At 42.0% G+C, this 25,242-nt stretch overlaps 2 protein-coding genes across 2 annotated transcripts in view; one reads left to right on the top strand and one right to left on the bottom strand.

Moving 5' to 3' along the window:
- The window catches only part of LOC139925776 (toll-like receptor 6), a 311,939-nt gene that overhangs the window by 37,203 nt on the left and 249,494 nt on the right, over positions 1–25,242 (top strand). The gene's annotated exons all lie outside the window — the stretch shown is intronic.
- Positions 6,638–25,242, bottom strand: part of tmem178bb (transmembrane protein 178Bb) — a 99,267-nt gene continuing 80,662 nt past the window's right edge. The window contains exons 3-4 of the mRNA XM_071917293.1: positions 8,912–9,049; positions 6,638–6,888 (exon numbers count right to left, since the gene is read on the bottom strand). Coding sequence (XP_071773394.1) covers positions 6,638–6,888; positions 8,912–9,049 — 389 coding nt within the window. The remainder of the gene's footprint in view (positions 6,889–8,911; positions 9,050–25,242) is intronic.

Raw genomic sequence — 25,242 nt, forward strand, 5'->3', positions numbered from 1 at the left:
TCAGTGACCGTTTAGACCTTCTCAGTGTAGACAAAGCACTCATACAGAAACTGGACTAGTCAACATTTCACACTGTCTGAAACGGTTGTCTTCATGCATGTAAGAACTGTCTGTGAACTCATTAGGATGTGGTCCCATGTTCGCTGTCAAAACCAACTAGTGAGAGGCTCTCATGGTTTCTGCTAAGGGTTTTTGCATGAACGCCAACTACATTTCCCGTAGAAGCATTTGAAAGGACAGACCTCAAATGCTTTCAGTGTGGGCCAATTAACTTTATCTTGCCGAGGAGGCAGCAGCTTGCAGATAATGTCAAGAGCGAATTAAGTGTTCATACTGTGCCTGGCGAAGGCATGCTTATATTCAGCAGTGACATTGTCACGCTTTCATCGACAGAAATTACTGCTGTTCTTTGCTAATTGGCCAAGCAAGCTGAGAACATCAAACAATGTTTTCAGAAGATATTTTAATTCATTAATTAGGCAGGCTCTGTTTTTGACATATTAATGGGTGGATAGACAAGCCTGTTTGCAACTCTTGCATTCATGCCCACAGTAGATCATCTGATGCCAGACATGTAGATCTCTGCCCATGTTGATTAAGGGTAACTTGTCATGTTGCCATGTGTGGAGGACATCTCGGATAATTCTTGGATTGCTTCTGTCCAGTATTTCAAGGCTTGGATTTATTTTTATTCCATTTATTTTCCATTCACCCCATGTTATGAAAGCACTGATAGTGGTGCACACTGGCCCTTGACATGACTTTACCCTTTCTTAACATTTTGGTGGGCTATATATTCCCATCATTTTGGTATTGACAGCGATTTACACAAAACACAGCAAGTTCCTTGTGGATATGTGTTATTGCCACAGGAACTAAAATTAAATTGTGGCAATGCAGTGTGTTTAATACAGTTCTCAGTTTACCAAGTGCACTTTGACCTTGGTATCATGCCTGTATAGTGACGAACATAAATCCAAAACAACTCTGATTAGGCTAATTGTGGATATGTCTTGATAAAATGTTCTGGAGAAAGCATTGAAGTGCACAGGGATGGATCCATCACTGTGACCAGCTAGTACCTTAAAAGAATACAGTGAGTTTTTAGTAGATTGTCCCGTTGGTCAGCTTATCCGTTAAAGGTCAATGCACATGTAGAATGATGACTATAAAGATAACTAAAAACGAAAACGATACATGTTGCTCAAGCATTCACACTACAACCATATCTGTGATAACTTTCTCAGCAAACAAAGCCATGACTGCAATGAGGTACAGCATTCTCCTACCCCTTTCTTTCTTAGAAATTTTTATCCTTGTCTTTGCATGCAAAAAAATTGCTCTGAGATGGAACCAAAAATATAGTTATCCTTGTAGTGGGAACAGACATTCTGTTCTACATCTTAGAATGATTTAAATCTTTTTATAGTTATTGTTCTAGAGGTGAATGGACCCTAAATGATTGAGGACACACCAAAATCATCAGTGTCCCTGATAGATCGTTGGCTGTAGTGCTCCATGGTACCTGTTTAGCATACACTATGTTGAGTGATATAGGCCACTAGTATTATCTCAAAAGTGAGAAAATGAGAACTTGCAGCAGTGCTAAAGATAAATGGTAAGTATATGATATGCAGCTAAGTATGGTAGTTTTGTGCTGGACTACCAGGAATTGCTTTCTCTGTTTATATAGCAGGTGAATGTGGTGGGTGGGACACCGTGTGTAGCTAAAAATCACTGCGCAGCGGATGGATACGTGGTCGCTCAACTGAAATGGTTCCAAACAAACCTGGTTACATGAGCTACGGGCTTAGAGTTAATGATACACTAAGAACTTTTTATTACTAAAAGGTCAGTCTTCTTACTTTGGCCAACTGTCACTCAACATTAAGTGTTAGCATGAAGCACTAGAGCCAAAAATTTACAGGCGACATGGATGATTTTGGTGTGTTCTTTTCACTTAATGGATAAGTTGACCAATCTTCAAAAAACATGGTGTATTCCTTTAATTCCCCAGTCTTGTTCCTCACCTCAAGTAGTCCATGTCTGTAGCAGAGATTCAGGCCATGCTAGACACAAACCAGGTAAGCTAGCCTATGGTCTACAACCTGAAAACAAGACATACATACAGCAGAGAAAGGAATTGAATTCACCGACAATTTCATGTATGACAATCAACAGCATTAGTAAACACACCAATGAGATTTATTTCGTTGTGATTTTACATTCCACAGTTGAACATTTCCATTTTTTTCTTTTTTTTTTCTCTTATTTTATGTTTACTCAACAGACACATTACTGATGTTAAAGGTTGATAGATCCTTTTTGTTTTTAACGTCCGTCCAGAATGGAAGTTGCAGTATCTCTGTTTATTTTGTTGTTAAACCCTTTAAAACCTTCCCTGTTGTCTTCATCGGTTAGTTCAATAACTATGAGGCTTGTAGTTTGTTCTCACAGTGCTATTGGGGTGATAGTTTCGATTTCTGAGTTGCTACGTAGTCGGAAGTGAATCCTATAGTTTGAGTGAGTCATGGACCTTGGTTCAATGCCAGTCTAAGCTATTTCAGGAATGTCCTTATTCTGATATCAAAAGTCTGCATTTCATTCCTATAGGTCTCCTTGCCAACTCAAGTTCCTCAATTCTGACTTTTATTTTGAAGACAGAAGACATGGATAAACAGGAAACTCTTGAAATTTAACTCTACATGGGGTAACATTATCCTGGTCTAAATAAATACATAGCAGATATTTCCTCCTTAACTTTAAGTTGTACCTTTTTTGGCCTCTGACAGCACATGGTATTGTTGTGCAGTGATGCGTGTATTCTTAGCTGGCCTTATTCTAAGGCCATTCAGGAGGAGCAGTTACATATTATAGTGTAGACCCAAGAATTGAGGAACAATTGTGTTCCTTGTGTAATCTTGGTAATTATGGGTGTTAAGTATGTCAAGGAACACCATCTTACATAAGGCTGATTGTGCTTCTATGCATGGCTCAATACCCCCCATCACCACCCATTTCCAGGATTTCTCCACATAGCCTACTGTTATTGATTGTGTGGCATAAATCTCTGCGGTTCTTTCTCGAAGAAGATTCTCAATGAGCGTGAGGAGGGTTTATTTTTAAACGTTTTTTTTTTTTAGGCAGCACATCTCTTGAAGTGTGTCCAGTAAAGTTAAAGTAATTTCATGGTCAATTGCATTATCAGCTTGTGTCCGAAGGAACATTTATTAAAGAAAAAAAATATACCCTCGCTGCAAAGTAAAAATTGGGCCTCACTTCTCCAGGATAGTTGTTAATCCAGCCCATGGCTCTTTCAATAATCACTTCATAGACTGTATTAATAAATACATAATGCTGATGTATAGTACAACTGTGGAGTTAATGGGAGTAGACATGTTCTCTTGTATGAGATCCAAAACTTTAACAGCTTTATCAGCATAATTCATTATCTTGGTCTAATCTAGCTATATCTTATTTGGGTATACCTAGGTATAGAAGGGTGAGTGGTTCTGGGATGCCATAATTTACATTGAGCCCTTACATTGAGGGGTGCTGTAATTCAATGAAAAATATACGATGGTGATGTTAATCCCAAAGACATACCAACTATCACCTAAAACCCTTTCTTCTAACCTGGTTTCTATGCAGCCACTCACCTTAGTTGAAAGAGTAACTAAACCCCAAACCCAAATCAGTGTAAAGCCTGACATCTAATGGTAAAAGGCATGCTACTGAAATGACCATCTGCTATTGGCTGATCTTTGGTGCCAGGTGATGTTACCTTCTAGTACGAGTACAACAGGTGCTGACATCACCTGGAACAGATTTGGGTTTGGGGTTTAGTTACTCTTTAATAGAGGGCTTTCCGGAGACATAACACCCACTCTGGCGGCCATATTGGAGGTCCACAGCTTTTGGCAACAACAGCTGTGACCAGCTAAGTTGCATTTCTAAATGTACGACTTCTCAACAGAATTGACTAAACAACGTTAATTTCTGTACTGTTTTTGATTGGGAACTGATCATTTCATCTTTGACACCTCATATCAGTTTTGTGTTTAATGTCACCTTGTTAGCTAGCTAACCATAGTATCTGGTCAGCTAACCGTCACTGTCTTGTTCTTAACACATCTGATTTACACACTAGCTAACTTATCAGGTAGATACTAGCGTTAGTAGTGGCTAGTGGTCACATGTTAATATTAACATTGTTGCTTTGCTAGATTAGCCTGCTGGCGGGCTAGCTAGCAAACAAAACCAACTTTTTATTCAGGCTAACTGAGCTGACTCTTCTCAAGCTACAAGAGAGAGTTTACTGTGTAACAGTAACCTAAATTTGGAAACAAATCTACTTCATCAGACTATTCACTGTTACTTAGATTTACAGCCACACCCCAACAGTTGTTTTCAATTATCTCTTTTTCTAGCCTGGTTGTTAAATGTTTCGCCATTATTTGCGTTGTCAGCCATGTCTCCAGCGTACCTTCACTATCAAGCCAGATGTGATTGACAGGAGATTTGTGACGTAACTGCAAAGCCTCTATAGCACAAGGGAGAGTTGCATCATATCCTGTGGATCGGTGAAAACATTGCAGCGAATAGATTTGGGGGTTTCTGCCATGTAGAAGTTCCAGTCTGTTCTATCTCCTAACAGCTGTTTTTGGGGATTTGTCATCAGGCTTTCAATGCACAGGTTTAATGTAGGGTCACTTTGACTGTAGTCGCCACATGCCTACTAATGTGATGTAGTGCAGAGGTCAGAGCTCTGAATGGTGTCACAGGAGGAATAAGAAAAGAGCATGATAAGCGACGGCATGCATCAACATCAGCTTTTGAACAGCCTCCATATCTGCTCCGTCAAGGCCTGCAATACTACCAGCTGAATGTGGGTCTGGGTGAGTGTTAAGGGGCTGTAGATTGCATTATGATTATTTTCTATAATATGCATAGAAATATTCAAACTCAATTGTCCCGGTATTCTGTATTCTGATTTCCATCTTCTGATAGAGAGGTGGCTTGAGGAATCGCACGCCGAGCTTTCCTCCTCCCATCTTAGACGTATTTAGATTAGACTGAGGCGGGTGACACCTTTTTAAACCACGCGCCTCAGACGGAAGAGGCCCCCGCAGAAAACCCCGCCGCGTCTCGGCAGTTCTTGAAATACAAATAAGAGCCGGAGGAGAAGCCGCGCGCTCGGAGAAACGGCGGCGCTTCACCGATTCCCCAGGAAGAAAGTCGGAGAGTGTTTTTCCCCCATCAGATGCAATAACTCCACCCTTCCAGACTCGCTTAAGGCAGCCGCAGTACAGAGTTGAACATGCCCCCCGCCCCCCGGAAACAGCTCGCCTTTGTCAGCCCCGTCTACTGGGAGAATCCCCAAAAAGATGACAAGGCAGAAGTAGGTTGCACTGCTTAAACAGGATACTGCATCTCTCCATTTTTTTTGTTCCTGTTCATCAAAGCCCCTGCCTTTATATATCCCCGAGGCAGGGCTTGACTTTGTCATTATAATTTTTACAACTGACGTTTTTCTATAGAGACTGCAAAACAACCACACACACGCACGCGCACGCACACACTTACCTCTATGACTAGAATGGAAAAATCAAACAAACACAGCATTCGCTCGCAGACGCGCGCTCAGTCGACAGTTCATTCACAAAATGACGGGCGTCAACTTCCGTAAAAAGGAAAATACACTTTGAATGAAAGAGGAATGCATGTATAAAATGCTAGATGACACGGGGTCGTTTTTGGAAAGTAGTGGAATGCTCTACACGAGAATGAAAATGGTCCGACGTGAAGTTTCCTGGTTGTCACTTCTCTGGAATATTCTGTACAGTAATGTACAACGGCGGAGGTACTGGATCTCCTTGGATGTGCTGACTCGTCCCTTTCTGCCCACTAAGTCCCAAGTTACTGGAGGGGGAGGCCTCAGAAGCTGAAACGCTAGAAAGTCAACGGAGGCCACTGAGCGTGATCCCAGCCTTTTGTCCATTTTGGCAAGTCACATTGATTGATCTGTAGTCCGTTCCCCGGTTCTTTAGTTCTGGGTAATCCCACAGGAGGCTTCGAGAGGCCACGTTGTCCATGAGAAATCTCCATGAGGAGAGCTAGATGTGCCATGTTCTTAACACTCTTAACAGTTTTTCCTTCAACACTGGTGGTTAATTGATTTCTAGAGTCACAGCAGACCAGTATCAATGGTAGTCGTGGCCCAGGTTGATGACCACCGCCCATCAAGTACTGTTCTGCTATGACCACCTCACTATCCGAGATGTAGTCATTCGTCTCGACTTGGTTCCTGTGCAACCCTTCTCTTCGTTTCCCATGCAGAAGCCTCGTCATGGTATCTCCATTTCAGCGTCCGCTCCACAACAACAAAACAAGCACAACTTCAAATTTTTGACAATATTTCTCTCAGGTTTTTTCAAGATAGCAGATCATCAAGACACCCATTTTTTTTTTTTTTTTTAAACACGCACACACAATTTAAAAAAAAAAAAAAAGAAACATTTTCTGCAACCAGGAGAGACTGGAGATGAGTGGAGAGATGAACGCATGGAACTGTTTTTGTCTGTTTTCTCGATCTCTGGGTTCAGGTTGGTCGGGACTCTTCTCGCGGCCGCCGGCTTTAGCAGACGGTGCCGTTCTCCTGTCGGGACTTGGGACAGGTGGATCGGGGTATGGGCTGGACGGAGGGCGCCAGGGTGCAGAAGAAGCCGGCAATGAGGGTGAGGCCGAGGCCCCCCCAGGCGCAGAACATGGACCAGCCGTAGCCGTGGCCGATGTCGTCGGGCAGGCCGTACAGGTAGCGCGGGTAGCGGGAGAGCTCAAAGTTGATGCCGGCGACACAGGTGCAGAGGGAGATGATGCAGAAGGTTCCTGTAACAAAGAGAGCAAGACATTAAAGGAGAAATCCTGCCCCACCCCCCACTCCTTCAGATCCTCTTTCACTGTTAGATCTCGTCAATCTGTGAAGTTCAGTGCGTTCCAGGAGTTATTTAGTGATAAAGTGCTGTAATTTACTTTTTTGGTGTATCCACTTTCCCTCAACCTGCCTCGTCTACTTCTACTTCAATTAGTGATTTCCTACGTTTCCCAGAATGCCTTTTGACACCGCCCAGAGAACGGGGTGTAAACTCGTTGCTTTCAGTTTAAGGTGGGCACATAGCTAGCCAACTAGTTTGTGAACATTGGGACGTGTCTATGTCTTTGGCCACGCCCCTTGCTCAAAACACAACATGCCTTGTGGCTGCATTGCATTCCGGTCTATTGAGGCTACTGTGGGTGGAGAAATTGGCCTTGGAAATTGGAAATTGGCCTCTTCTACAATGGATTTCTTCCTGTATGGTCGTTGAAGGCGGTGCAAAATGGCGGCTCTAGAAAGAAGCCGTCGCTCTTTGATTCCGAGGGACTGAAACCTTGACAAAAAGTCGCTTTGGACAAACTGCTGTCTGCTAAAAGACAATGTAATGTAATGCAAAACGTACCATTGATTTTTCTATGGTGGTAAAATCAATAAGAGTCACCCACCACACTGCCTGGTAATGTTTTGAGATGATTTGAATGCCTCGGTTATATACAGTCTTTGCTCCTTGCCAGTTTTAAACTAACAAACAGTGCCTGATTCTATACACAAAATAGCACTGAAAACAGGTAGGGTGACATATTTCTATGAAAAATGTATTGTAATTACTCTTGGCAGGTAAGCCTAAAAGTCCATCACAGGGCTAACACAGATAGACATTCACATTCATGCCTATGGACAATTTAGAGTCTCAGAAACCACCCAGAAAATCCACCAAACCCCCAACCTTCTGGCTGTGAGAATTCAGTACTTGCCACTGAGACACCGTGACGCCCCCTAATTTAAATAGATTCTGTTTATAATTTTTAACATTTGTCCAGTTTATCCCATCTAAATAAATCCCTTTTACTTTGGACTTCGTTTAGTAGATGCAGTGAAGATAGCGGCTCTAAATTTGGCCTTATTTTCTAAGCTGTGTGACCCTGTGGGCTGGTTTGCTACGATTTGGCCACTGTAATCTGACCTAGCCTATTTCTTGCGCCTTTATTACCAAGCAACATAATTGGCTTTTTAATTGCCTGCTCATTATACAACCGTAGGGCATAGCACTAATCCGAGGCCCATCTTAATTGAGTCTGCGCTTGCCTTCTGCCATGCCAGAACTGTGCAATGTGTGTGAAGTTGCTACTGACTGTCCACTAGCAGAGGCTGAGAAAATTACAGGAAAGAGGTTTGTTTGTGTTTGTGTGTGTATGTGTGTGTGTGTGTGTGTAGGTGGGGTACATATGTGCACCCATGTACCCTACTTTCATTCATCAATCCAAATCGCCAGCCTCACTAATGAGAGATGTGTGGAAAAAAAAGACAAATGCAAATACACACATCGCTTTCTATCTAACTGTGTTCACCACATGTAAATATACCAGTAGATTAACTACAGTTTACAGCAGCTCGGTGGTAGTGCAACTGAATTTGGATAATGTTAGTAGTTTATTCCTTTTCTGTCATAGTTTTGGCTTTTTTAAAATTTTGAATAATTTTTAGTTTTTCCTCCCCACAACCAACAAAGTTTCCATTGCTTCAACTTTTTTTCTGTAAAGAAGCCTAAATACTGTAGTTCGGTTTGGGTTTTGGTCCAGACTAGGAGTCCACGGACATGACATCCCAAGAAAGTTAACATTGTGATGAAGCCAGATAAGGTCAAGAACTTTGAACTTTAAGTAACTTCAGTTCACAAATCTATATTTCTCTTGAGTGTGGCTTTGCTGTTCAACTTCTTCCAATGTGAGCCAACTGGTAGCTTGGAAAACTAGACTTTCAAAGTAGCTTCACCCACACTGGTGGTACTGCACATGTGTGAGGCTCGAGGAGACTCACCTCCCATGAGGAAGAGGAGGCCGGCCACGTACTGCATGAGGCCTCGGTCCCAGCAGCAGCCCAGCACGCCGATGATCCAGCCGAACAGGATGATGGCCACCGCCATGCCCATGAAACCTGCCGTCATCCGCCGCAAGTCTGGGGAGACACGACAGGGAAAGTTAAAACATCACAGTATTCACTAAAATAACAGGCTCACAACAACCTGACAGGATCACCAACATGTATATCAGCTGTGAGGAGAGAGAAATATGACATAAGTGACAGATTTGTATGTTATGACAAGTCAAATAAAGTCAAATGTATTTGTATAGCCCTTAATAACAGCCCTTAATAATATAATAGTCTCAAAGGGCTTCGTTCACAACATTCACAATTTAATATTGTAAATGAAAAATGAAAAACTACATAACCCAACCTTACTCCATTAATGAGAACAAAGCAAAGCTTAAAACCTTACAAATTACACTGATTGGCCTATTGGGGGCGCTATAAATACATTTTCAATATTTCAGACACCACTGGTACAATTTTGACCAAACTGGAGGCGCTGTAATTAAAGGCCAAATTTCAAGCTTTGAAAGGCCATAACTGCTACAACAATTTTGATGAAACTGATGCAGAAATTAAATTAAAATAATGCATCTTATTATTGATTGGCTGCAGTTTGCCGAAATGTTTACTTGTAAGATTTGGACTTAAACTAAAAGTTAACTTAAAGTTAAGACTGCTGAGAGCATGGAAATTACCCATTGTTACAGTTTGGTAACCACACACACACACACACACACAAACAACTTTATCTACAACTTTATTCAGTGAATTCAATGGATAATGGAATTAAAGTCAAGCCAACTGTGCATTATTACAGCGATCACACCCTTGAATAATTATGTATTAGTGGGAATAAATGAGGAAAGGAAAGGAATTCCTTGTACTCCCACAGTTGCATCAAGGTTAGAATAGATACAGGAAATAATTAAATGGAGATGAATTTCCATCAAGCCCTAGTTTGTGTCAAAATGTAAATGTAAATGTTCGATGCACAGCCACCCATAGCCAAAAATAAGATTAAAAAAAAAGCATCTCCCACCCTCTAATCTAGGATGTCACACCAATACAGCTCTACTGGGAATCAATTAACAAATTAGAAAACAAAAAATACAAATTAAACAGGTGGCAGTTTTCTGGACACAGCTACAGAAATGGTTAGTAAATCATAATATATTTATTGATCTTTCACTACAAATCGTGCTACTGGGAGATTTAAAGGTGCAGAATAATTCCATAAATAATATAATAATACTCCTGGCTAAAAGCTTTATCATTAAATGTAGAGGCGTAGAAGAAATGTGTTTGGAGAGATTCAGAAACTATGTAAAACATTACAGCAGGATGGAAGAATGTATGACCCAAGTAAGTCTAGAACGATTAATTATTCATGAAAGGTGGGATAGTTTGAGAATTGGGGAAGGGTGGATGTGAGCTATGTTCCTAAATACATTTGACTGGGAGTTGGGCTGGTGATTAAGAGGACCATTATGCTATGTATGTAGATAGTTGGATATGTGTGGTGATGTATTTATTTTATTTTATTTTATTGATTTATTTATTGATTTATTTATTTTTGTTTTGCATTGCCATGCAATATGTGTATGTATATGTGCATATAGATATATATGTATACGTATATGGGATTATGTGTAATTGTGCATGTGCAGATGTATATGGGTATCTATAGATCATGTTAAAATGTACCTCATCTCTAGATCATGTCAAAATGTACCTCATCTCTAGATCATGTCAAAATGTACCTCATCTCAAAATTGTGTAAAAGGAATTGCTGTAAAATCAAAATAATGTAAAAACAAAGTGCTATATGTCCTCCAAAGCAGGGTGGTGGTGGAGGGGTAAAAAAAAAAGAAAAAAAAAAAAGATTAAATTAAAAAAAATAAAAAAAATAAAAATATACAAATTACTGACAGCATTCAGGATGACTTTCTTTGGGTATTGGTGTATTTTCTGGTTCAGAAACCCATTTGATATCTGAGAAGTGGGTCTGCCGCTCCACAGATTAGAGTCTTGATTCTCTGGTTTCAAGGAGAGAGCCATGCCAAGATATTGCTGGCCTAAACCCCCACAATGGCTTTAATTCATATGAAGTGGCCTAAGAATATTAATGGTGCTGATATCATTCTTCAACGTGAATTTATAGCCTTAAAAGAAAATTGCAAGGCTTACGATTTAAGTCTTCACAAGTTTGTATTCAGAAGCCCGTGACTGGCAGTGTGCAGAAACTTGTAAATGGAGGCATGAGGAATGACAGATTCATTATCAACCCGAAGGTGTTTTACATTCAAGACAAGACACAATATCTCTGAAATAGTCTGGTACAATAAGCAAACAATTGCTATTCAACCATGACTGCACTGGTTTTATTTATAGGATAATGACTGTTTGGCTGCATTCGCAAGGCCAACTAATTGTAAAGCACGTTCACCTGTGATCAAATTGAAGATTATTTATGATTTATAAATTCTAGGTGCATAAGACAAAGGTATGCTACTTTAAACTAGCATATGTTGCTTTAATCGGTCTCAGATGTTTTTATCAGGTGTAAGTACAACTTTAAAATGATCATAAAGTGCAATAAGTATGATTTTTACAGTCCCATAGCACTAAATGGCCATAATATATCTGTGGGGAGTTGGTAGGGTTGTTGATCAATACCAATCACTCAAAGATTAGGGGAGACTCGGGCATGTTGTCACACTTTTTACTCATTGGTGTATTTCTCAGCAGTGCCTTACTACTGAGATTCAATATATATTTTTCTAGCTAGATTAGGCATCTTTAAAGTTATTACTGATGAAATACCACTTGTGACAACTTACCCCACGTCAGGGCATGATGTCACATATGATGGGGCATATTGTCACATAGACAAGTGCGCTGTGTTCGTGCATTTCCTTTGAAGTATATATACTGTACTATTATAACATGAAAAACACACTCTTGTATTGAAAACAATGTACTTCATCTCAGATCATCATCAACACCAGGTAAAATAACCCCTTCCTCACCCATCCTGGGATGCACAAACAAACAACATTTTTTATACAATTTCTAACAGTATGATATATTAATGTACTTGTAATATATGCACATTTAATTTCAGTAAAATGGCCTCTGGAAAACAATGGAAACAATGAAAAACAGTAAGTAGTAATCTGCCTATGTCGCCTACCCTCTGTGGCTGTATGTGAGGCTGGACCAGCAGTGAGGTCACTTGCTACACAAGTCAAAGGTTTGTGGGTTCAAGTACCAAAATCATATTCAATCAGAAAATAATTATGTAAAGCTATTTCTAACCCCCCCAAAAATGACAACATGCTCCGAAATCAATGTGACATGCCCCAACCAGGCATTCCTAACTACCTACCATTTAAATGTATTATCAGGTTATAGCTGACACTTGCTTGTATAATTATTTTGATTCCTTGATAAGAAAAAAATGAGAAATAAAACACTACAATTTTCATTATTTACCTATCTAGGAGGTCTTTATCTACCTAGAAAGAGGGGTAATGAAGGGCTTGGTAGGTTGTTTTGTATAGAAGTGTTTGGGAAGCTAGGAATGGCATGTAAAAATCAATGCCACTACACTGGGAAAATATGACTTTGCGTCAATTACAGGCCACTGTACGCCGTGCCAGACACTTGTCCATGTTGTTGTAATTCCTACTGTTCACCAATAGAGGGCGATAAAAAATGTGGTCGCTCTTGCAGGGAGGACATCAGAAGTAGAGAGGCCAAACAAAAAGGAGGAACACAAACCATAGAAAAGGCCTGGCTCTGCTACATGCCATAAGGACAGGAGTCTTCACTGCAGGAGGTTAATGACAGTGACAGTGGCTACAAAGAGGCCACTGGCTACAGCAAGGAGGAGGAGGAGGAGGAAGAAGAGGAGGAGGAGCGGGGGGGTGAGTGCTCCGAGCAAACCCATCCCCACTCCCCATGCAGATTTTAATGTCATGGGCGAGCTGCTCTTCCACTGGGAGGGAGGAGGCCAGGGGTTGGCACAGGGCTTGGTAAAGGAGACCATGCGGTGGGGGAAGAAAGGTCAAAACATTTGGCCCGAGAGCGAAAAAAAAATGGAGAACAGCGAAAGACAAACATCCCCGAGCGCAGTACATGCTGTGCAAGTCGTTCCGTCTTTTTTATTACTGTGCTACCGCTTCTAAAACAGCTGTGTCTCAGGGAGTCTATGCAAGTAGGACAATGATCAATAAAACCAGAATCGCAGGTGACAGTAATTGTATAACAAGCAAAGGTCTCGTGAAATAGCGGACTAGCGGAACATAAATATACTATCAGAACTGCTAATGAGAATTTCCCAATGCATTACAAGCAAGCAGGACATACTCACTGAGAGTTACAGTGTTAGTGGTGGTGCCTACTAGACTAAGAGGGGGAGACATTCTGGATTTTCAAATTTAGGGCTATGGAATTTCCAGGGTTGAATGTATTGTATTATTCTGATTTGTTTTTCTAGTGTTTTCTGATTGTTATGTATATATGTTTGATGGCCTATATGTAATTGAGGCTCTGAGTGTGTACTGTTTTAAATCTATGAGCAACAGCCACACAAATGTAAAGCAGGGAATATCACACGCGTTGGTGCGCTTTTTTTAATCGACATATTAGCCACATAATATATAAACACAAAAAAGCCTTTTTAATTTTGAAAGAGAAGAGCACCTTGGATTTCTCATTTTTCCCCTACCATTATGCAAACAAACTCTTGAAACTCTCTGAAATAAAAAAACGTGAAAATAAAGTGGTATTTTAAAGGTCTACTGTGTAGCTTACAACACAGCCCCGAGCATTTGTCAGGCTAACCGGCCTCATCCTGCAAGCAAAGCTTTTTTTTTGACAGATGGGGATGCTGATGTTTGTCCGCGTCTCCAAGAGGAAGGAGCTCATGTGGAACTTCCTGTCAGGAGGCCTGTCACTCACCCGCTGTAACCGCGGTAACCCCCTGACCTACACGACGGAGTATCAGCACCAGCTCGGCGGAAGCTGTCTGACTAGCAGCGACACTGTGGAGGATTTAAACGGGAGAAGAAGAAATGTAGAAATCATGATCCGTCCATCTGAGCATCCAAATGTACTCTCTACTGAGTCTTTACTACTTAACTGTAAATTCACATATCTGCTTTTTTCAGATCCCTATACCCCTCTGTGTTACAAATGGCATATGTATGACATTTATATATACTTATATTTATATATAGAGAGAGCATATATTTCAAATTTTGGTATGTTTTCATATCCAAAAGACTTTGTCTTTGCGTTAATAAGCCCCACTGGTGTTATAATGCTGTAATCCAGACTTTTCCTGAACTTTCCCAATCATACATTGTACTCAACATGTGTTAAAATTTGAAAATTTATTTTTTTATGTCCATACTACTATATTTTTCCCTGCTGTAGCCTATTGATATTTGCAACTGCAATGACCCACTTTCCTCCTCATTGTATGCAAAAACATGGCACAAATAACACTTGATTTGCTTTTGTCCAAGGTAAATCTGTGTTTATTTCATATGTTTTCATAGGCTAAACTACTAGATTAACAATGATATAGGTCAGGGTGAGTAGCTGCGCTAGTATGTGCAACATTCTTTTCTCTTCTGCACTTCTGCAGCGCTTCTATCAGGTCAGATCAGATCTCAGTGTGTTTGCTGTGAAGAGCGCCAGGCTGCCAGATCCAGCAGGTCGCTGTTGGAGTCCACAAGTTTACGCACTGAAGACAAATGTGGAGCGAAAACCTTCATGGTGCAGAAGCACTGCCCCCTGGGTAAATTGTTCCGTGATCCCACTGGGTGAATAAATACCCTTCTCCATTTGCTGCACCGCACTTGCCATCCTATCCTGCCAGCAGCAAAGGCTGACAGAGAGAAGTGGGCACATTGAATGCAGGTCACAGCAATATAAACAGAGAGAGAGAGGGAAACGGAAGCAAAACGATGGAAGCAAACTGTAATACACATACAAACATGAGACAAATTAGCCTCAAAGAATGCAATAGAGATAAATTCAAGGTGAGCCAGTGTAATATTTGTCATAAAACGCTTTAATGCCTGCAACAAATTCAGGTATGCTTGGCTATGTGTGCTTGTGAGATAGGTGGATCACTGTCTCAACTTTTCCAATCACTCAAATTAAATAGATGCAGGCATATTGTAGCATGAAATGCAGTATATATCCGCTGTGACTGGCTGCAGGTATAGACAGAAGAAATGGAAAGGAGGGATTTTAGGGCTGGAGGTTCATAGTGACTGATGTCAGCACTTCTCTGACATGCAGACAGACTAACAGACAAGGGGGAAAGAGAGAATGGCGGGCGCACCGACTGGGCTGTCAGTCAATGGCTGGGAGGCAAGCCAGCAGAGGACTTTAACTGAATTCACTTTCCTTGGCCAAATTATGTGCTGACACAAAGTCTGTGGATAAATATGCTAAGCTACATCCAATTATTCTAAATGTATAATCACAATAATGGCATGGTCTGAATAATTAAGACACAATTTCCCTACAAAGGAAAGGCATTGATATTTCTGAGATAACTGACTATCCTATGCATGTCATTAGAAATTATTTGATTTAAGTATCTGCAACATCTGCAACGTTATTCATGTACAAATCAAGCTATGCTACTGTAGCCAGTGAACCATTTATGGTACACAAACTCGCAAACTCAACACAGTGAAAATTACTCATCACCTATATATTGTTTTGTTGCACAGTCCAAGCTTTTAGGAGATTAAGATGGGAATTCTGTCCATTGCACCAGCTCATAATCAACATCGCCCACTCGCCATGGGACCATGCACAGCCCTTACCACTTGGTGAGTAATTTAGAGCTGTGAGTGGGAAATAATATAAGCACTTTTTCTCCTGGTGCAAACTTTTTCTGTTTGGTTATTCTGTTATACAGGAGCAGATTCTCCTGTACTGTCTGGCCTAGTGAATGGAGTTTTGCTTGAGTGTTCAAAAGGTATTGAATTCACGTTTTGCTAGTGCTTGGACTCTCCTCCCAGCTTTCCTTAATCCAATCCTTTCCAATACAGTCCTGGGTTTCTAGCCACAAAGTAGCGCAAAAGAGGAAAACCTTGTGAAGGCATGATGTACCTTCCCCACTGCAACCATCAGAGGATCATAATTTGCTATATCATTGTGCCTGAGCTTACGGATAATTGCCTTGAAGAGAACAATGCCATTCAAACTTGGGTGGCACCAAACACCCGCACAGGAAACGACTCAACAAAGTTTTATGGGTATAAGAAGACGGATGTTGGCATCTCACAGCCAGCAGTTCCTCATGCTTGGAAAGCCTAGCATAACAAAATTAAGCAAAAGCAAACCACAGTCTGGACTGATACTTATATTCAGCTATTTTTTCATCTGTTCTTAAGTTCTCCACTATGGTTTGAACCAAAGAAGAAGAACTGAACAGAGCCATGTTTGGGATGGCTGTGGGATTGACTAATCAACATTTGAGACAGGTGAGTGTGAATGCTAATAGAAGCAGGCCAGTAGTTGAGTGTCTTGCCCTTTCCTAAATGGCCAGCCATCAGAGGATGATGAGCAGCTTGGAAAAGCATTTCTTGATGGCTTTTAGGGACCAAAAACTGGGTGATTCCTTTAATTGTTTGAGGGTCACAACTCACTCAATATAATCTGACTCTAATCAAATAAAAGTGTGGTTAAGACAGCGTATGGGCTGCTCCAGAAGGAAATCCTTCATGGGGAGGATAGGTGGGGCTGCCAGAGCCTGCCCCTGATCCGCTCTGTCAGTCTTAGAAAAGACCACATCTCCACTACCTGTTGTGAACAATCCCCTGTATAATCACTCATTAAATTTCGGAACTCAGGCCTATCCGTGCCTAATAAATACCAGGCAAAAGGCAGGAGCTCCTGCTGTCAGTTGTAGGGCCAGGTGATTCTCTGCCAGGGTCATGACTGTCACCTTTGCTAATCTGACAAAGAATTGCTTCAGAACCACATCTTCCACTATCTGCTTGGAGGTGGAAACCCCTAGCAGCCTCTGACGGCTGGCACCCTCATAGGCAATCCGTCAGAACCAACATTGGTATCTTTCAGTTGTCAGTCTGGGCCAGGTGTCAGGAGGATCACCTTCTTTACCTAATGGTGCTGTGATGGTACTGGTACTGTAATTGTCTTTGAAGACCCCAGCAGACTCTGGGCCACCATCTGCACTTCCCTGTTGAGCAAGGGAATCAGCCTAAGGGCTTGCTCACTTTCAGGCCACCCAAACGCCATCGCAGGACATGTTCATGTACACCTCCAGATCATCTGCCAGTGTCATCTTCAGTACATTGACATGAGGTAGGATGGAGGCCAGTGAGGAAGAGGTGGCGGCTGATGACGGCAGACTCCTCAGGAGAGCCCATCCTGAGCCTGTGCACCATTTCATGCAGGGCTTGCTGATGTTGTTGCTGCAGACTGACTTGGGTCTCCTGCAGGTGGGCGAGATGTTGAAAGACTTACCCCAGCAGAGATTCCATTGTCCCAGGTAAGTGTCCATCTGATTCTGTACCACTGTAGCAAATTAACACTCTATGAATGGACACTCAAATTACAAATACATTTGTAATTTCAGTCCAAGCTTCTTTATTTCAGCACAAATTTGACAACAGGTGCCAGGAGCAATTAAACATATGGGGCACAGTCTAACAGTCTATACTCATTTTCAGGTGAACACTCAGCAAGCAGTTGTCATGGCAAGTTCAGCAATATAGTCAGTCCAGTACAGCGTCCACTAAAACACACAGATATAGACACACTTGGTGTAGGTCCACATCATTGTTCTAATGGGCCACTTCAGACTGGTGCTTAGTCCTCACCCTGCTATGCTGTCAGCAATGCTGTCCTGTTACAAAGGATTCTAATAAAACAGCTTACCTGTTGTATTTGTGTGCTGCATACAGGTTAGCTTCTGTTTATGGGTGACTGAGCAGTGTCAATTTTGATTTGGATACTCCACTGAAAGCTCTGTTTAAACCTTGATGCACAGTTTGATGCATGTCTCTCCAGCTGTCAGCCTGTCTGTCTGGGTCTATGAATCCTAGATATCTCCTCGCTGTAGTCAAATTCACACGGGGCAGAGAGATAAAGGCCTCTTTGCTGGCTGGGGCCGGGAGCTGTCAGATGCCATCCATGCCTTTGCGTTTGACTACATTTAATCACCCCTGGAAGTTTGAAGCGATGAATATTCACTATGTTACACTGTGTGTGTGAACCTGTGTGTGTTTGTGAATGAAGACAGAAAAAGAGGTAGAGACCTTTATGCTACTCATCACTATCAAGGTACTGTATGTTCTGTGGCATTGTCCTGCACTAACCCCACAACATACCAGACTACCACTGTGACACAGCTGACTAACATTGGCCAACAAACATTGTACAACACATAAACCCTTGTAGGGGTTCATCTTCATGGAGTCAGGAATTGGACCAAAAGACAATGCTGTTGCAGCCACAGAATAGTCAGAGAACATGGAGTTCTCTGACTATTCTGGGCTTCAACCTATCAATGAGTTAAGCCTAGGTCACACTACACAGCACAGATTCTAAGCCTGATTTAAATCCAGGCTGGTTGGAGGGGGTGGGGGCACTCGGGCCCATCGGTCAGCACAGATTATCCTGTAGTGTGAACGGGCACAGGACTGCCGACTCTGGTCATTTGGCCCAACGTGATTTTATCAAACATGTTTGATTTTTTTGGGGCTGAGTCTGGTTGTGCTGATGTAGTGTGAAGCGGTATTAGACAACAAGACTGAAATCTGAGTGGCCCTGGCAACAGCTAATGGGAGTTTAGATAAAGGGGGAAGAAAAACAGAATGAACTGGAAGAGATGCACGTTGACTAACAACAATGCCCATTCAAGTAGATAGTTTACATCAGCAAGATTCCACACTCCACTTGCTCAACTCTTGATAAGTTACTATACAATTTCATTTGGAGGAATACATTCATATAAAATGGTCTAAAATGGGAATGTGCCTGGATCAATCCACAAAAATATGTAATTACAAATGAAAAGAAGTCTTATACAAAATCCTTCATCAATATTAACCTTGTCATAATATCACTTCAAAATACATGTAAATGTAAACTGTAGCTTCTGTACCATGAAGCAAGAAACGATAGAACAGCTATTCTGTAACTGTATTTACAGCCAACTGGTCTGGATGAATGAGAAATGTTTTGAATGACAGCATCAAGTAATGTGGGATCCCTTGTCTTCGTGTGTCATGCCCATCTTTGTCCCGTCTCGTAGTGTGAACAGCCTCCCAATGGGGCGGCAAGCAGACCAGTTCAGTCTGAACTGCCCTCATCGGGCAAGACTTGAACAACCTTGTAGTCCGACTTAGACTTTAGAGATAAACTGGAGACGGTAACAGGTTCACAAGCTGATCACTTAGGTTATTGAAGACACAACTGAATACTGCCAGAAGCTGTTGGAAAAACCAGGGAAGCTTTTGGAACCCAAGTATTCACAATCAATTGCCTCCACCCATTTCTCACTGAAATTGATTCTTCTATTGGACACCCAGTCTAACAATGAATTTCCAAGATGGCAGCTCCCTAAGGCTGCTGGCAAAGCACAAGGCTGAAGTAGCTGGCTATCTGCGAGAATTGTCTAAATCTGCGGTATCACCCGAAAAGCATGCTCAAAAACAACTTTTCCTGAAAGGCTCCTTCCAGGTACCCCTTCAGTATGAAAACTAAAGCTTCAAAACCCAATTGCTCCTTCATGGCTTGCAGGGAATGTTGTTTAGCAGGACAGTTATGTACAATTGGATTGCTACCCTACTCACAGGCATGAATGTATTACCAGCTCTGTTGTCTTGATGGTAATATAGGTTTGTCCTCAAAGCGGACTCAAAAAGGATATTATGCATGCATTTATGCAGAGATTTGTTTTGAACTTAAGGCCCTTTGAGCTGAGCTTACTATCCGCAACATCAATCGGTAGGACGTGTTCGGCTTGTTATACTCATGTTAGCATGTTATACCCTCTTTACAAAGATACAAACACACGCACATATGCACACATATATGCAAATGGTAAAGTGTCATGTGTGATAAGCTACGGCATAGAAAAATGGTGTCAAAAGATGGTGTCGTGTGTCTGGGGGAAGCAGAGGGGAAATAATTGGGTCCATGGGTAATTTCTCTTTGTCCTGCTGAAGGTGATGATAGGTACACCTGCTCATATATCATTAGCATGTACACCTTAGCTGCTTTGGTGCAGGTAAACCAGAATGAGACTTACTTGTGTGTTTGCCAGGCAGTACAGAATACAATTCATTCATTAACACTTAAAGCTGCACTAAGCAAGATTTTAATGAAGAAAAAAAAATCCAGCTGTCTTATCAGCCTAAATCATATAGTTGGGCTGCAACAGAGAAGAGCATCCCATCCCCACTAATTAAGATGCGGCAGATTCACCCTGTTTGCCCAAATGAAATTCTTGTGATGAATCAAAACTCGACAATTGAAATACATAATTTTATGTCAGAGTGACAGAGTGTTGTTTTCCTGAAACCTAAGAAAGGTTAGATTTAAACATGGAAAAAAATGTTTTGGCCATATGCGATAGATATTTTCGGAATCAGATTTGCAAATACAATGCGGTTTGTGTCTGTGCAGTCAGATCCACTAAAGGGCCAAAGTTAAGATAAGTTATCGGAGCATGACATACGGTGTGCGAGTGTGTTCCCCAGGACTAGTGTCAACTCATTGTGTCAAAACAAATCTGGTCTGAAGAGGCGACTCTAGTGGGAAATGCCTTCTGAAGATCCCTGATCTAACTATTGTGTTTAAGATGAACTCCCAGCCACATTATTATAAATGAGACACCAGTTGAGGTTAAGTGCATGTGCACCCTTGCATTAAAATTAAGGGTAGGCGTTCTGTGCTTCTATGGGAAACACTGGAACTGGCCACAAATCACTGAAATAATCACGTGTTCAGTAGAACAATAAACTTCCTAAGTGTACAAATGGAAAAAAAGAATCATTTGAGAACGAGAGGCACAGATGATCACAACAACCACAATCCCCAAAGATACACACAAAGGTTTGCATTGAATCCTCCTGATTGCTGATGGTGTGCTGTGAATAACTGTGGATAATAACTGTGTTCATTTGTTTACTGTATCAGCGTGCGACAGGCTGCTCTCTGTCTGCCATTCTCTCTTGGTTAATAGGTTCTATTGTTCAGCCCTGTGCCACAATTCCCTTTTAATTACGTTTCCTGCTCCAGGACCAATGGGGCAATGAAAAGCTATTTCATAAAAGGGAAATGGCTTTTGGTGCATGTGTGGAAATTTTACTTTCTCAGACAGAGAATAAAATGTCCTGTGTGCTTCAGCTTATAGTCAAAGATCACCTGTTAAATGCTGTCAGCAGTTATGTTTTTATGTTATGTCCACACTATCAGAAAATGAGGTACAGAGTTGTACCTTACTGTACTGTCCAGTACCGTATTTTCCAGTGTGGTAACTGACTTTTTGGGGTACCTCGTTTCCCTCAACCTGCATCATCTACTTCTACTTAAGTTAGTGACTTCCTACATTCCCCAGGATGCCTTTCAAAACCGTCGGAGAAGGGTTGTGAACTTGTTTCAATCAAAGGTGAGCATATGGCCGTATAAATATAGCTAGCCAAATAGTTTGTGAACATTGGAACGTGTCTATGATCGTGGCCACGCCCTGGTATTTGGTCTCTCTGCTCTTCTACGATGGATTTCTCCCTGTATGATTGTTGAACGCTGGTGCAAAATGGTGGCTCTAGAAAGAAGCTCTTGCTCTTTGAGGGACTGACACCAAAGCTAGATAGCTGAAGCATTTTCTGCAATCAAACTCCATTGTAGCTGTGCTGGAAATACTACATCTACATTAAGGAATAAGAAAAACGCAAAAACAAAATGGACCCAGGGTGCAAGGTGCGTCGCCAATAGCTGTTTCTTAAGTGTTACAGTATTTTATGGTGGTAACCTGTCAGAGAGAGAGCTGTGGTTACTCTCAGGAGGTTACCATACTGCAACCGATTGCAATGTCTAAACTCCAGTGTTCATGTCCAGAGTCTGTGGGCACGATGAATGGACTCATGGAGTGACTCAGCATTTATGATGACGGTTGGCAAATGGGTTAGGAGAAGTGAGGGCTGTTGGTGGAGGAAAAGGTTTCTGTGAGATTGAGATTTGCTGACTTTTTACTGCTGTAAGCTTGCGGTCCTGTCATAGAGGCTGACTGCAGCCACAACTCGCTGGGGGAGGAATAGAGCTTAATTCCATTACCCCATGTCAACTGCCACCGGGGAGAAAACAATGGAGTGGGAAAATCAAATTATGCAAGATAGCGGGAAGGAGAGAGACAGTGAGTGTGATGGGGATGGGTTGGCAGCAGCTCGGGCAGAGTCTAAGTCCTTAGTAAACATATGTGCTATTTGCTGAGAAAGACCTCACAACGGGGCCTGTGGCTTGTGTGGCGGCGTAGCGAAGCCTCATGGTTTCCTCCAGGGTGGGGCCATATGGGTGATTTCATGGTGTGTCAGTCAGCAGCAGTGTGAGCACCCCTCCAGGTTGAGTCCCGGGCCTGAGGGAGTCGGCCAAGCGGATACAGAGGGAGGCGTAGATGGAGGATGGACAGAGGGGGGGGTTATCACTGACAGACGTCTCCTGGAGAACATTGGACACATCGGTCCCTGGGGTGCTGCTGATCGGGGCTGGACACTGGGTCGACGGGAGGCAGGATGACACCCAGGGTCTCTGGGTCCTGCCACAGGCTCAGGGTGGAGCCATGCAGCTGTCAATCACCTCTCTCTGGGCGGCATGTACTGAGGATAGACCGTGACAGGATGCCTGGCATATGGGAGCGTTACTACAACACCACGCTCTTATCAGCTGTCCGTCAGTGTCTCCATAGCAACAGGGATGGGACAGTAGTGTACTGATATTACACACAAACATCAACACAGCCAACGATGTACTGATGAATATGGTTGGAATCATTCTATGATCATTATCACAGCCAACCATGGCTTTCAATCTATCATTTAAAACAGCTATTAATGGGAGAGAAAAACTACAAGGGTAGGGTAATCATATATTAGTATTAATCAAGGTCAGGACCTAAGATGAAAGGATAAAGGGATGAAATCAGCAGTCACTGCAAAATAAATTCATATCTCAAAGCTTCTGAAGATCATGCAAAGAGAGAGAGAGAGAGAGAGAGAGAGAAAGAAAGAGGAAACTGCTGAGAAAGACTAGTGAGGAAAAAGGAAACTATAATTTTTGTCTAATACGGGCGCCACAGGAAGCAGTTTTCTTCCTATGCCAAGCTGCATGGCATATTCCTCTAGTAATATACTGTATGATTTTCTTTCTAAAGGGCTCTAAAGCTCAGAGAGGACTGCAGATGGAGTGGAGCCGCTGACAGCCAATCAGTAAACGCCTGCTGCAGAGCATCATTAAAGCGTTCGTTTTGCATGACGCCGTCTTAATGGCCGTCGCGCTTCCCTTGACGGCCGCGCCTTTCCTCTCCACCGGCACTGGTGATAAAACAAGACTCGTGTGACTCAGCATTTTTTTGAGAGAAGATTTTCTTAATCTTTCCAGGACTGATGCCATGTCATTGTCGTGTGAACGAAAACTCCAGCCCGGCTCCAAAAGCTGCTTGAGCGACTCAAAAGCAGAATAGGAAACAGGAGAGAGGGAGAGGTGGCAGAAACAGTGAAAGGCAGAGTTGGAGGAGGGAGAGATACTAGAAGCTCTTCTTAGCCATTAATAACTCCACTTCTAGGCATGGAAATGAGAGTGTCGCTCATTTAGAGGGGATGTGGAGAGCTGAGAGGCTTAAGTAGAGATAGAGAGGGAAAGAGAGAGAGAGGAAATGACACTGAAGAGGATGTGTTGAGATAATAAAGTTCTGTGATGGCTCTGGTTAAGGCACAGCTGTCTTCTTTTACTTCCTCGCTTTCACCTCCCTTCCCTCACCTTAAATTTGTTGATGCACCATGTCTGATAGGTGAAACTAAAGCACTGAGTCATTATTTCACAGCCTCACAAAATGTAATCATTCTGTGACAATCCACTGACTTGCAATAATGTCACAATTCAGCCACATGTCTAGAGATAGCCATGCACTGCAAAAAAGCTTTTGCCACAAGAGGACCCTATCCATCAAAAGTTGACGTAAAAATCCAGTACACTAATAGCCTACAAAGAATTTAAATACAAAGGGTAAAAAATCTGTCGCAACCTTGTAGCTCCTCAAAGGTGCATGAATCAAAAAGAATCAAAGGAATGAAAAGAATTTAGCGACTCTTGGGGAACAATTTGACAAAACTTTAAATTAATTTTTCGGTTGCAAAAGCCTTTGTTAGGGTTACCATGAGAAATACATGAACTAGAATGCAAAACGGCGGCAAGTGCTTGTCAGACTGAGTCAGAATAGGCGGTCCAGGTGAAGGCTGGCCTCTGCAAATGAGACCGAGGTGAATAATGGAGCTGTAAATCTACATGGAGCTTCTCAGATGCAGAGGTAGGTGGCGTGGAGGAGGCAGAGGGTAGGGGAGCTGATGGAATAGTGCTGGGATCTGTCCGTCATCTCCGCTGCATACCGATGCGTGATATAACTCTACTGTAGGCTGACGAAAGAGAATGGGACCTGTCACTCTTAACGCATACAAACACTGTGATTTAAAATGCTGTCCGGTGTATGAAGTTGGATTTCCACCGTTATCCTAGAGCAGTGGTTCTCAATCATGCCATTGTGACCCAAGAGTCTGCAGGTTTTCATTCCAACCAAACACTACAGCAGCTGTTTTTACTGATTACTTCCTCTTCTCTGGTTGAAGGTGCTAATTAGTGAAAAGAGTTGACATTCGACATTGGAAGCTTCCCTCAGGATCTTGGCAGGCTAGGTGAACCATGCTTGACTGTATTTGAAAATTCTGTTATTAATCCTGGTGCATGGCTATTTGTCGAGACAGGTGTTTACACGTGCAGACATAAGATATTTCTAAAGAAATATCTGTCAAAGAGATGTTAGATAGCCTCTAACGTGTAAACACATGAAAAAAAAAACTTGAGCAAAATAAATCTAGTATAGCCTGGGTGTAGCACAGTTGTCATTTACACTCTAAGCCAAAACTATGTGAATGCTACTTGCACACTACAGCTAAATGAAAGACATAACACCGTTACAGCTACGCTACATGTGTCTAATGCCT

This window comes from Centroberyx gerrardi, chromosome 24 (genome assembly GCF_048128805.1).
Source record: "Centroberyx gerrardi isolate f3 chromosome 24, fCenGer3.hap1.cur.20231027, whole genome shotgun sequence".
NCBI classification, from domain to species: Eukaryota; Metazoa; Chordata; class Actinopteri; order Beryciformes; family Berycidae; genus Centroberyx; species Centroberyx gerrardi.